General features: G+C 52.6%; 5 protein-coding genes across 5 annotated transcripts; 3 read left to right on the top strand and 2 right to left on the bottom strand.

Annotated features, from left to right (window-relative positions):
* Nucleotides 1–518: 518 nt before the first annotated feature.
* N7474_002684 (uncharacterized protein) lies at nucleotides 519–1,149 on the top strand (the record flags this gene model as incomplete). The annotated part of the gene is made up of 2 exons (XM_057194099.1): nucleotides 519–653; nucleotides 790–1,149. The coding sequence occupies 2 exons, from the start codon at nucleotides 519–521 to the stop codon at nucleotides 1,147–1,149; spliced, it is 495 nt and encodes a 164-aa protein (XP_057055454.1).
* A 1,209-nt stretch (nucleotides 1,150–2,358) lies between these two features.
* On the top strand, nucleotides 2,359–4,308 carry N7474_002683 (NDT80/PhoG-like DNA-binding family protein; the record flags this gene model as incomplete). Its single annotated transcript, XM_057194098.1, has 2 exons — nucleotides 2,359–2,507; nucleotides 2,601–4,308. The coding sequence occupies 2 exons, from the start codon at nucleotides 2,359–2,361 to the stop codon at nucleotides 4,306–4,308; spliced, it is 1,857 nt and encodes a 618-aa protein (XP_057055453.1).
* A 722-nt stretch (nucleotides 4,309–5,030) lies between these two features.
* Nucleotides 5,031–9,663, bottom strand: N7474_002682 (cleavage/polyadenylation factor CFT1; the record flags this gene model as incomplete). The annotated part of the gene is made up of 9 exons (XM_057194097.1): nucleotides 5,031–5,512; nucleotides 5,584–5,731; nucleotides 5,795–6,248; nucleotides 6,307–6,382; nucleotides 6,442–6,640; nucleotides 6,693–7,061; nucleotides 7,120–7,287; nucleotides 7,341–7,645; nucleotides 7,701–9,663. 9 exons carry the CDS (start codon nucleotides 9,661–9,663, stop codon nucleotides 5,031–5,033), a joined length of 4,164 nt encoding a protein of 1,387 aa, XP_057055452.1.
* Nucleotides 9,664–10,005: 342 nt separating this feature from the next.
* Nucleotides 10,006–11,841, top strand: N7474_002681 (uncharacterized protein; the record flags this gene model as incomplete). The annotated part of the gene is made up of 2 exons (XM_057194096.1): nucleotides 10,006–10,558; nucleotides 10,613–11,841. The coding sequence occupies 2 exons, from the start codon at nucleotides 10,006–10,008 to the stop codon at nucleotides 11,839–11,841; spliced, it is 1,782 nt and encodes a 593-aa protein (XP_057055451.1).
* A 283-nt stretch (nucleotides 11,842–12,124) lies between these two features.
* N7474_002680 (uncharacterized protein) lies at nucleotides 12,125–12,609 on the bottom strand (the record flags this gene model as incomplete). The annotated part of the gene is made up of 4 exons (XM_057194095.1): nucleotides 12,125–12,189; nucleotides 12,244–12,308; nucleotides 12,363–12,421; nucleotides 12,472–12,609. The coding sequence occupies 4 exons, from the start codon at nucleotides 12,607–12,609 to the stop codon at nucleotides 12,125–12,127; spliced, it is 327 nt and encodes a 108-aa protein (XP_057055450.1).
* Nucleotides 12,610–12,715: the final 106 nt, after the last annotated feature.

The following is a 12,715-nucleotide window of genomic DNA, read 5'->3' as shown; positions in this document are numbered from 1 at the left end:
TCAAGCACCCACTTTTTGCCTCCCGCTTTTAGTGAGGACTTCGGCACGGGGTGCGCGTTCGTGTAGTGGAAGGGGCACACGGCTCAGGGTCTGCAGACAGCAATGATCCTCTATCTATCGTGTCTCCCGTTTGCCCGTCGGCGGGCCAAAAAAACCCCCGGGTCGGGCTTTAGGGTTTCGCAGGGCTCACGGTTCAGGGCACCTTGTCCAGGGCACATACATACCGGGAAACGAAAACGAGGGATTGCCCTCGGACATCGGGGCCAAATCAGGCCCGGAGTTTACAGCGCGCTGAGTTCGCCTAGGCCGGATTGGGGGCGTGCGCCTGTTTCGTGTTCTGCACATCACACGAAAAGAATAGAAACAAGAGCCGCTACCTATGCCGATAAGGATTCTTTCCTGGCATGTCATAGCCATGGACGGTTGAATCCTCTCACATCCTTCGTCGATCAAGCATGCACCCGTCGCGGGGGCAAAAGAAAGATCCGAGGACCATGTGGAATTGATATCCGCCACAGATGCAGAGAGTACATAGTCCGAACGGGATGATTGATTGGGAATGGGCGGATTCTGTGCCGTTTATGGGCTGGTGCCGGCCCACATTCTTCTATCTGCTCGTTCGGGAAATGGTCGTACCAAGGGACCAGGGCGCGGTATGCTTCCAGTACCACTCTATCTCAGTTGTCCCTGTCGCGCATTTTGCATTCGCCGCATACCTCGACAGCAAGAGGTCTTGACCGCGTCGCTGGGTCGCTGGGTGTGGACCAGATCCTCCCTGAACGCGCTTAGATCGATCGACTCGGTGATCACCGGTATCCCACCATTCTTGTTAGGCGGGGTGCTTTTCTTGCCTTTGCCTTTCAATCCCTAGTACACTTCTGGGAACAGCGCGCAGAGTCTCGAGACGACCCCGCCGGATGTGTACCCTTGCGCCGCTGTGGCTGCCCCGGCACAAATTCACGTCGGGAAGCGCGCAATGATCTCCAGGAGGGTAGGCGGCCAGACAATCTCGGGGAGGAACGATGTCATGATGGACAGGGCCCTCTGATCATCAACATCTGGGACCCGGCCATTGATTGGGTGGCGGGAGGACTGCAGCTTCCAGCGCAGGAACAGGGCTTCGGCATCACCGGATCGCTAGAGGGGTGAGTGCGGATGAGCGACCTAAAAATGGACGGATCGGGCAAATGCACGGGAGATGAAGGATGGGTGGGGGAGCTCGATGATCGCCCACCAGAGCTTCACCTCTTGTTTCGTGCTTTATCTGGCTGTTGGATGTTATCGTTCTTGCTTTCCTCTTTTCACATGGGTTTTGTTTCCCAGCCTTGATCGGGCAAGAGCGTGATTCTTCCACGGTTCCACACGAGGCGAGCCGCGACGGGGATGGTTTCACCAGCGGCAGATTACAGGACGGTCGTGACCTGTTTTCTTTTGGGGGGGGGGGGTTTCTTTTTCCCTTTGGGCATTCGGTTTGGAGGTATCAACTTGGGATAGAATCAACCAGTAGATAATGATGATGATAGACGGACTTCGCCGCCGTGATTGGCCCCCACGAGGCGACTTCTTCGTGGTGTGCCTCGACAATCCAGAAGCTGGTTCCTGGGCGGCGCTGGACCCAATCAGGCCGGCGTAGGGCAACCTCCCGGAGAACACGAGAGGCCGAAACCAACACCAGCCCCGGTGATTGGTGCATGGGCATCGTCTGGGCCAGTGCTGCATGTCAGACGGGCCAATGTTGATCATGGACGGGGGGGCGTAATCCTCTTGTGTGTCGTCTTCCCCTCCCCGTGGTGGTCCAGCCCCGAACGGTCGCAGATCGGGCTGAGAAGAGTAAGAGAGGAAAAGCGTGCCCTGCAGAATCATTTAGTGGTTTTATTTTACTTTGGATCCGGAGAGCCTTGGAGGGATCTGACGATGTGCAAGACTATGATCTTCAGGGTCGGCCATGGGAGGCAAAAAAGGTGAAGATTATTAGAACGGAGGCAACCCTCGTCCTGTCTGCTACATCCTATCCTGTTCTGTTGTGCTGTCCTAGCCTAGCCTATCCTATCCTATCCTATCCTTATCCATCGTACTCTACACCCTGTTTCGATAAACCGGGCTAACCCGCTGCGTTCGTCTCCGCAAAACGGTCCCACTTTTCCCCGAATCCGTTCCCATCGTCGACTGTCTCCGGCTCCGTCTCTCTCTCAGTCTCTCTCCCTCTCTCTTCTCTCCCGCTCTTTCCCTCCCAACTTGCTGCTTCCGATCCTCTCTTCCTTACCCTCCTCTTTTCCCTCCTTCTTCCTTTTCTTCCTCTTCATACGCGCCCTATCCCTCCCCCCTATCCTCGTGCGCGCATCTCCCTCGACCCTCGCCATGGAGGGCTTCGACACCATGGCTATGCCGCCGTACCTGGCCAGTCCGCTGTCCCTCGGAAATCTCCAGGGAACCGACTATCTGAATGCCATGCCTGGCTTGGACCTGCCCGACCACCGGTCCAACTTCGATACCGAGACCTTTGTCAGGTAAGTGATGCATCCGATCTCACGGGGGAACGGGACCCACGAGGGGAGATCGCCCGTCCGAGAACACTAGGGCTGATCGATCGCGAGTAGCAGCGATGATATCGCCTTTCAACAAAACAACATCCAACACTCGCTCAAGCGCTTTCCGTCCGGATATGAGGACCCTTTCACCGATATGGTCGCTCCCTTTGACCCCGTGCCGCCAGAGCAGCCCCAAGATTCCTCCATCGACCACAACAACAAGCTGCTAAGTTTTTCCCTGCCGGTCTATCACTTCACCTTGCTCGACTACTCAATGCGGAGGACGTCATTATCCGTGTCGGCGCAGCTACACGGGATGTTCTTCCTCGCCGAGTCGCCTTACACAACCTCGCCTTCCGAGCACGCGCCACCCCAGCAAGGCGCCGAACTGACCTGCTATCGTCGCAATCTGTTCCAAATCACCGGATCGGTCACTCTGCCGCGAGGGATGCGCTATATCATGACCGATCAAGGCGACCGCATTCCAATTCTCGCCCAGGAGCTCACCGTCTCGGCCACCGAATCTGTCGAGGGGAACCCGGTTAAGATCATCTCTGTGCCGTGGAAAACACCGTCGGCAGCCGCTGCCAACTCCGGCACAGCTGTCGAGGAGAGCAACCCCGGCACGGGTGCCAAGGTGGAGAAGGAACCGCCACCAATCCCGCTGGACATCATGGCCGGACAAGACCTGGATACCGACTACGCGACCTTCCCCATCGCCTGGAAGCGTCTGCAGTTCCGCGTGGCCACCGCCAACAATGGACGTCGGAAGGAATTACAACAACATTTCGTGGTTCGGCTCAAGGTGGTCGCTACCTTGTCGACCGGCGCCAAGATCTCCATCTCGGAGGTGCAGTCGGGACCGGTCATCGTGCGTGGCCGCAGCCCACGGAACTTCCAGTCCCGCAAGGACCTGCCATTGAGCGGTAGTGCTGCCGCCTCTCGCAAGAACCAAGCAAACAACGCGCCGACCCTCAACCGCACACCAACTAACGAGTCCGTCCCACGCCGCGCCAGTATCACCCCTGCCAAGGCCAAGGCCTCATCGGGTGCAGTGCAGAGCAGCTCCCCAGAGACAACGTCCGTTCCCCCACCTAGCATCCTTCAGCAGCCGCAAATGACGCCAGACTGGACGTCGATCCCGCAGTCCGCATCGAGCAATGTCATCCCTCAGGCACATCAGTCCTACTTTCCTCAGTCCAGTCCAGAACAACTTTCTCAGGCAGCTGAGCACCAACGCCGTGTGAGCACTGTGTCCGTTGGTGCTGCAGCACCGATCAACTTGTCCCTGCTGGATGAGGAAGAGGGCGGGGATTCCAATCTTCAATTAGACTCCGCGATGGTGACTCCTTACAATACTAGCGAGATACCCCCGCAGCAGATCTCTCCTCAACAAATTTCTCCTCAGCAGATCTCTCCCCAGCAGATTTCCCCTCAACAGATGCCTCCTCAGCGGGCCATTAACCTCGATCCATCCATTCCGCCGGCCAAGATGCGCAAGATGTCTCATTCCCATGGCCCGGCACGCAGCACCGTGTCGTCCTTGCCTTTACTGGAGACGGCCAATCTGCCGCACCAGTTTGCATCTTCGCTGCCCTTCCCGAACGAGAGCACGGATCTGCTGTACGAGTACTTTCCTCTCGGACTGGATGACTGGCAGGCACCCGTTGATGCCGTCTACCGGCCGCATGTCGTCCACCACACCAACATGCCCGAGGTGAAATTCGCCGCCACTCGTGGGCGGAATAAGCGGTACTTCGCCGCAGAAGATGTCTTCTGATTCATGATCATTGATGGTCAGCCCGGCGCACCAAAGGACAGTGGCGGCGTTTCATTTTATCTCTTAGGTTGCATCTGCATTTTGCACATCGAGGTTCTGCTCCTCGTCTGGTTTATTCACTCGCTCTGCTAGACCACTCGTCCCATTCTTTTTCTCCCTTGAAAACAAAAACATGATTTATTCAATGCGGCCACGCTGAATATGCTTTTTTTCTTATTATTTGGAATTGTTATGGATATGGATATGGGTACGGCATACTTGGGTTCTGGGAGGGTCTCTCTTGTTTCTTTTTTTCCTGGGCACCTGGTGAAAATGGGCGTGTAATGGAGTTTTGTGTGTGTCTTTTTTTTTTTTTTTGTGTTTTATTTTGGGACTTGGGCCGCTGGGATTTGGCTTATAGGCCCTGGGAGGGAGCCTTGGATTTACGGACTCGCTTTGGTGTTTTCCTGTCTTTTCCTGTTATATCCCATCGTGTTATGATGTCACGCCACTATTTACTTTCAGTGATCGTGATGCCGATTATCTCGTCGGGCGGTGACCAATCCGCAGCATCTCTTTGGCAATACGACAAAATCGTTGATCTGTCCAGTCGTGTCTAGTTCAATTAAATTTGTAGAAAGAGAAACAAGGGAGGATCTAACTAGGATCGAATTTGAAATTCCGGAATTGGGTGAAATAGATCGATGACCTGATTGTTTTTATACACCCCTTCAGTGAAGGGATCACAGATAGCCAAGTCCATTCCCACCAATGCTTTCCAAATCGGCTCGAATTTCCCACTCCGTCGCACCAACCCGGCCAGCGATCTCGGCCTGGCGTTGCCGGCTCAGGTCCAACCACTGGCGGAGCAGGTTGCCATCGACCATCCCTCGTCCCGCAGTGCCATCGCTCTCCACGGCACGGAATGCGCGTGGGTTCAATCCACCAGGATGCTCTAACGTGTTGGTAAGTTGTGACTGCAGGGCTGACAGTCGGCGGTACGACTCTTCTGCGACAGTGGTCACCAGCGCCAGGGATCCATTCTGTGCCGTGACGAGCACTTGGTGGTTGGACAGGCTCTCGTCCAAGTCCATTTCGTCCTCGTGGGGGGCGATGAGCTCGGATGAGACGGCAGTGCGCGGTAGCAGGGTCATAGTGGATGCAAAGTTGCCCGTGTAGAATTTACTTCGGCTGAGCAGTCGATCGCCATTGGAAGACTTTGGATCTGAAAGGGAAAAGAATTAGTGAGCTAATGCCAAAAGCCGAGCCAGAATCCTTTAGTGGTCTATCACATACCTTCTGGATCGTACTGTAGAACGTGTAGGTTGCAGTCGGTATCGGCGACCAGAATGTAAAGCTTGTTTCCGTCGGGAAGGAAATCCGCGGCCACCACCTCTAAGTAATCGGGGTCCTTGCCGAAGAGCGTCATCTTGTAGGGCTCCTCCTAAGCAGGGTGTTAGATCCTTTGTTAGGAGTGATCGAACCAGGGCAGGGGGAACAAGCTTACCGAGTATCCGACGAACCAAAGCCCCTTTACCGCGTCTCCCAGGATGCACATCCCTGTGCCCTTTAGTTCCTTCGCGACGTTGACATAGCATTGCATGTCCATGAATGCCACCGGAAGTAGACTGCCATCCTCCTTCAGCCCACGAACCAAACACTTTTGGCCTTGAGCTACGATCACGAAGCCTTGGCCGCCGATGCCCGACAGCGCCGTCACCGCGCCCTTCACGGGCTCTTTTCCGATCAACTTGAGTTTGCGGCCTGACTCGGGCTTTTCAGGATCCGGGACCACATTGGCCACGTTAAAAACATAGATACAACCACGGGCTGGTATATCTTCCCCCTTGGCAATGGCAGTGCCGACGACGATCATATCTCTGCGCTCATTGCCAGACTCCGAAAGCTCCAAACTGACGTTTTTAACGGCAGTTACATGCTCAGCGGGATCCAAAGGATAGCTAAGGACAGCGAGGATTAGAGAAATATCACGATTATCGAAATCAAAGAAGACTTTACCAATCGATCACTGCCCACGTTTTAGGACTGACGACCTGGACGGAGCTCTGGGTGACTTTAGGGGTAAATGACATCGCTGGAGACTTGCATTAGCACACGATAATACCCCTTCAACCGCATATTAAGAGAACACACATTCATTGCGCCATTCAGGGTGCAGCTCATCATCATCTGGTAGTTTCCAATCAACCTGCTGACTTGTTGCGAGAACATAGGTTTCAGAGGATGACGAATAGGCCAAGAAATCAACCTGTTCTTCCAGGGGAACCTTGCGCAACGTCCACGAATAGTCGAACTGGGTTTCTGAGGGTAATTGGCAGGTGCGGACGCATTCCTAGCAGTGGCCATTAGTCTGAAAGATCCAAATCAATGGGAATATAATTTACCTTGGAATCCACATAGATGAAACCTTTCTCACAGCCCACGGCCGACGAATCAAAGCTACTCAGCCATCGGGCAAATCCACCTCGGAGGCGCACAATGTGTGGTGAGCTCGCCGGCGTTCTAATGATGAATCCCGCCGATTCTCCCGGCATGAAAACGGCGCTTAGTCCCGACACGTCAGGCAAGATTCGGAGAGGCCTAAATCGCTGTTGATTCTCATCTTGTTGATCAGAAGTCGCTTGTGAAGGCGTCCTCGGCAGGGTATGGTTGGCTTCCCGATGAAATCGCAGACTCTGCAAACCCCCGTCGTCAAGATCAGACGATATTAACACTGGCTTGTAAACAAAAATATCGTCGCCATCAGTCCGCAGCTAAAGAAATCAGTCAGCATCTGAGGCGGGGTATGGAACGACATGTGGACGGCCATACGATCAAGTAAGGGAAGGAGCAAGACTGATCACCAAGATTGGCAACAATCGCTTCAGTTAGAGTTTCCCGCGTATTGGACCGTCTGGGTGGTTCGGCTGAAAGTACTGGTTGCAGACAATCAATGCCTTCGACAACCGATACCAGCTTCAAATCAGACAGTCGATATATCTGCAAAGCCTGGTTAGAAACTTCAATTAGATGGTCATAGCTGGCCAGCCTACCGAGAGCTTATATTCAACGTCCATTGAAAACATCAGGGTATCGTTATGGGAGGTCGGCTCGGTGACCGCGAAGGCTCTAGCTTTGTCACGATACAGACAGGCAGAGCGCCACGTTAATGAAGTGATCTCATTGGGAAGTGACATCTCATCAAGGTCACCGCTATCATCCACTTGCAAGAGTAACAGACTTGCATCGTCCCGAACGATCACAAGATAGGGATCAGCGAAGCTTGCGCTCACAGCCACGCGCTCCTCGCTAGTTTCTTCATCATCCCACACGGGATATATTTGTGACAAACCCAAATCTACGTAGTCTGTTAGCCTTCCCATTTTCACCCGGACTTGGGGTAGGAAACTTACCCATGTCGTAACTTCTAACCTCATTCTGCAAGACTTGAATCATACGGGTACCATCTGCCAACGGTCCGATATCGACAGTTTGATCTTCATTCGGATTGAAATCGGGAGCTGCGAAAGGCTTCAGTTCTTGCCCTTCTACCACATAAACTTCAGACGATTCCCTTTCTGTATCTGTGGGCCGTGTGATAATCACATATTGACGGGAGGCACTGCTTTCCACTTGATTGGGATTGGACAAAGCCCCTTTGACATTGGTCACAGTGGCCGACCAGACACCATCAGCACCATCAATTTGCATAGACATGGCTGTAGAAGGATCAATCTCTCGCTTCATAACCACAAGACCGCTCCCTTTGTCCGAACCATGGGCTGCCACCAATTCCAACTCGGCAGAGACACCGTCAATGGGTGCTGAATTCATGCTCTTTGCGGTTGGTAAAGCTTTGCCTAAAGTGATGTCTCTCAAAGGGCCGATGCTGAAAAGCCGGTCCTGCAATCGGAAATGATAGAAGTCAGGGGTTGAGTTCGCGAACGATGTACGTTGGTCGAGTTGCGTCAGCTCAGGGGCCGTAGAATACAGATCATCTTCGTACACGTCGTCTTCCATTTGGTCATCTTCTGCAGAATCATCAAGGCCGTCGGCCGTTTGCTTTGACTCGGGCCGAAGCTTTCTTGCAGAGATCCACTTCAAAAGTACGGAATCTGCGTCCTCGCTACCGATGAAGACGTTACCATCACCGATGCAAGTTGAGCATGATGCAGCTGACTTCAAAAAATTGTAATGTGCAGGTAAAGCGTGAACGGTGAGACCGGACACTGAGCGTCCATCGAGCTTGAACTTGATCAGCGCCATCTCTCCCGACGAAAGTGCCAGCAGCAGGTCACCACTATCGCCGCCGAGGCGCTCGACCACACAGCCCTCCAGTCGATAGGCCAGATTTGACTGGTCTGTCATCGAGAAGGATGAGACCTGTCTGGAAAACTCATTGACACCCACTGCGTTGGTCTTGCCGCCTTGGTCCACATGCACAATCTCATTCGAACCAATGAGCAGAGCACCACCCACGGGGGGCGGGAGGGCAACTACCTTGAACAAGTCGCTCGGCAATCTTGACACCGAAAGTAGAGTTGTCGACGCCCGCTGCTCCAGATCTAGCGTGAAAACAGTGTAGAACATCACATCTTTTCTCTCGTGGATAAGGGCATTGGAGGTTGCAACTTGTGAGTACAATATGCCGAAGGTCGGCTCCCTATATTCGTATAGAAATGCAAGACTTATGGGATGCAGTAAAGACGGATCCAAAGCCGCCAATGGCAGAACAAAGGACGAAGCGTAAGGAGTCTGGTGTGCTGTTGCGTCTTTGCTTTTGTCGGCTTCCGCTTCATCCTTGGGGCCAGGGCGTTCGCCATCGAGCTCCGAGTCATAATCGTCCATCACCAGGTCATCTCCGGACTGGTGGAAAGGCAGAATGGCAATGTTGCGAATCCCAAAATTGTATACCGCACACCTACTGCTCGGATCCACGCTGAGGATACTGCCACACTTGCTCAGGTCGGGGACCCAGGGGCTGCGGGTCAAGTCATCACGTTCATAGTAGTGGATGGAGATGGTAGAGATGCCCTGGCGCTCGGGGTCCCACTCGATCAAGCTGAGTTTGGCGTTTCTGGCTGCAAGCAGAATAGCTTCACCACCACTTTTGGAGTTCAAGATCTTGACCCTGCTCAAATCTGTGACCGTTGCTGGGAGAGGATACTCCTTCTCAAGGACTAATTTTGTCGTTGTCTCTTGGCTGGCATTGTCGAGACTTTCGGGTGTCGGCTGAGGAGGCACATTGACCAGAGTGAATATTTGTAAAAGAGAGGTTCTAACGACAATCAGATTCCTGGCTGTTGCCGAGAGAAAAGGAAGAGCCAAGGCATGGGTGACCCCGGTTGGGGGTAACAGCTCCGTATAGCACTGCATCTGGAGAACCCAGCCGCGTCAATGCGCAAATCGGCTTCAGAATTTTTGCACTGCCTCAAGTCCTCGTTGATTTGCACTTGGATTGGGGAACCCAACAAGGACAAGCAGAAACGCGACGGAGTTGATTGATAACATCAGGTGATCCCTTTATCGTCACGGGACACGCTATTCCAGCTATGGGCTAGCGGCATCTCGAAGTAACAAATGACGACAGCCTGGAATCCAAGAACCTGTATTGGATCACAACCATCCTTCTGCAGTCAACCCACTCCTGCGGCTGCGAATAGCATCGGTCCGTCTATATGAGCTACATAGCTCGCGGCTGACGGCATCTACTCAAGGATGGCGCTGCTCCAGACGTCCCTGATCGGGGTGGTGTATGCAGTGGTGATCGTTCTTCTGCTTGCGGTGGCCTCGGTATTTATCTATATCTACCAGACCCCTCGAGACCGCTCGCCATCGGTAACTCTGACATGCATTGTCGCCATTACATGTCTTCTTGCGACGGCGCTGTTGTTGCCCGTGGATGTCGCTCTTGTTTCATCGACCACATCTTCCAAACTGGGCCGGCGCAAGGACTGGGCCACCCAGGATGAGGTCGACAAGATCACTTATTCCCTGACCATCGTCTACTATATCCTCTATTCGCTGGATGCCCTCCTTTGCCTCCTGGTCATTCCCTTTACCTATTTCTGGTATGAGGAATATGACGAGGTTTCCAACGAAACGGGAGAGCAAACGATCGGGCAGCGCCTTTGGGGTGCCTTCAAGTACACCATATCCTTCGTTGCCATCGTAATCATCCTTTTCATTGTCGGATTCTTCGTGCCCGTGTCATCCAAGAATAAAAACGGCATGGACTTGGATTATTTCAAGAAGTTACTGACGGAAAATCGTGAGTTTTAATCCTCGAGGCTCTGCGGCGGCCCGCAATCTAACAGAATTTCAGACGGCGAGCGTGCGCTGACTTTTGCGCTCGGGCTTTTGATGACCATTGGGCTCTGTCTCTACGTCCTGTATACTTCTTCGGGTCTGGCTCTTTTCCCTATCAGTTTGATCAAGACTGCGCCATCTATCTCCAGTCCAAGCCTACAAGCCAACACGGAAGTGCAGCTCGAGACAAACCGTGAGCGGCAGCGACAACTTGAAGGCCGTTGTGGGGGAAATCCGGACCAGCTATCATCTAAAGACCGCCGGGAGCTCGATACTTTGATACGGGAAGAGCGAACTCTCATTCGGCGGCAGCGTCTGGTCGAAGAGGCCCAGGGCGAGGGTCGCAGCTGGTTGATGAAGGCATGGTACAAGATTGGGGCAATTTTCCGCCCCTTCAAGCTCCTGTTTGGCATTCTCCTACTTTTGATTGCACTCATCACATGGGTCTCGATGCTTCTGACGGCAATCGACAAGGCCAAAAATTCCGTCTGCAAGCACCGATGTGGATATATTCTCGGTCACGTCAATATTTTTAACCCAGTCAACTGGGCCCTTGTTCAATCGGCCAAGGTATTCCCCATCGACTATGTCATTTTCACCATTCTCGTTCTGCTACTATTTTGTAGCTCCGTTGTTGGAATTGCTGCCGTGGGAATTCGCTTCTTGTGGATTCGAATATTTCAAATTCGAAAAGGCCATACCTCTCCCCAGGCCCTCCTTTTGGCGACTGCCCTGGTAATGCTGATCATATTGGCACTGAATTACTCCATCTCCATGGTGCTTGCGCCCCAGTACGCAACATTCGGTCCACAGACATTCTGTGATCGCACTCCTCGTTCCTCTCTGGAACAACCCGATTGCTCGGATGCTAGAGAACTTATCAAGCCGTGCTCGGAGCTGGCAGCAAATAACTCTGCCGCGCAGCGAGTGTGCACACCGAGTGTTGTCAGCACATTCCTCAATCGCGTTACTTTGAATTTCCCTTTCTTCGGGGTTGTATTCTTCTGGGGTCAATTTTTCTTCTTAGGTAAGTTCTTGCTCCCTTCTTTTGCCCTTCCAACATCTAACATGGCCACGGTAGGGCTGTATCTAATTGTCTTTGTCACTTCACTGGTTCGCTCACCGAAGCTGGACGAGAGACAGCTCGATGAAGACGCCGAAGAGGCAGAAGAGGAAGGACTGTTGGCCAGCACTGGAAGACGCTTCAATGCTACTTGGCAAGATATCAGTGGCCGGGCGAGCTGAATTTGATGGCTATTTTAATGAACAACCAATCTCGTTTAGTTCAGTGTGCAACTCCACGGGTTTTCTCCACTTCCCGTTGAAAAATTTCATTTTCTACCAGTTGAAATCATTTCTCTCTCAAAGTAGATCCCCACCTGTGGTTATATAGGTCCTCCACTGACAGTTATCTCTTGATTATGGGATCAATAAGTGATATTAATACTAAAAATACATTGTTCTCATTTCATAACTTCGTAATCCTGAACCCAGGTAAGGGAGCCTCCACGATCGATCCAGCAGGTATTCATCCCTTGAGCTGCTCGTTGAGCAACTTCAGTGCACTTTCAAAAGCTTTCACAACCTCCATGTCTTGGTTTCCAGGTCAGCATTTGAGATCAGAAAGAATAAGTAGGGTCCATTTACAGTGTTGCTGTTTGTGCTCCACGTTGACTTCCGAGTGCTGTACATGCTGCATTTGAGTCTTGAACCTAGCGGAGGTCAGATTCGTCTCCGAAAAAGAAAAGAAAAAGAGGTATACAAACCTTTTAAAAGCTCTGTTTTCATCTTGCAGCACTGTAGTCTGAGACCACGCCGTGAATACCTAGAGATCGGTCAGGAGGATGAAGCTCTGTGTGGGGTTGATTGACGAACCTCGAGCAGCGTTGCCGCTTCGGCACGCAGGTTCTCTTCCATTCGGCCATGCTCATCCATCGCATCGGTATATCGGTGTTGCAGCTGATCCCAGTCGCAAGCTTCTAAGCCGTGGGCCAGCTGCTCTTCCTTGTCCATGGTGAAGTTGAAGGGTTGAAACCAATCGATGTTTGGATTAGGTAACTAACTACTCATGTCAGGTGATCCACTCGCACTTGACCATGCGACTTGTTCATCGGACATG

This window comes from Penicillium riverlandense, assembly GCF_028828495.1.
Source record: "Penicillium riverlandense strain IBT 135883 chromosome Unknown utg000002l_segment0_segment0, whole genome shotgun sequence".
NCBI classification, from domain to species: Eukaryota; Fungi; Ascomycota; class Eurotiomycetes; order Eurotiales; family Aspergillaceae; genus Penicillium; species Penicillium riverlandense.
The sequence above is the reverse complement of the archived record's forward strand: the minus strand, read 5'-3'. Positions and strand labels throughout refer to the sequence as shown.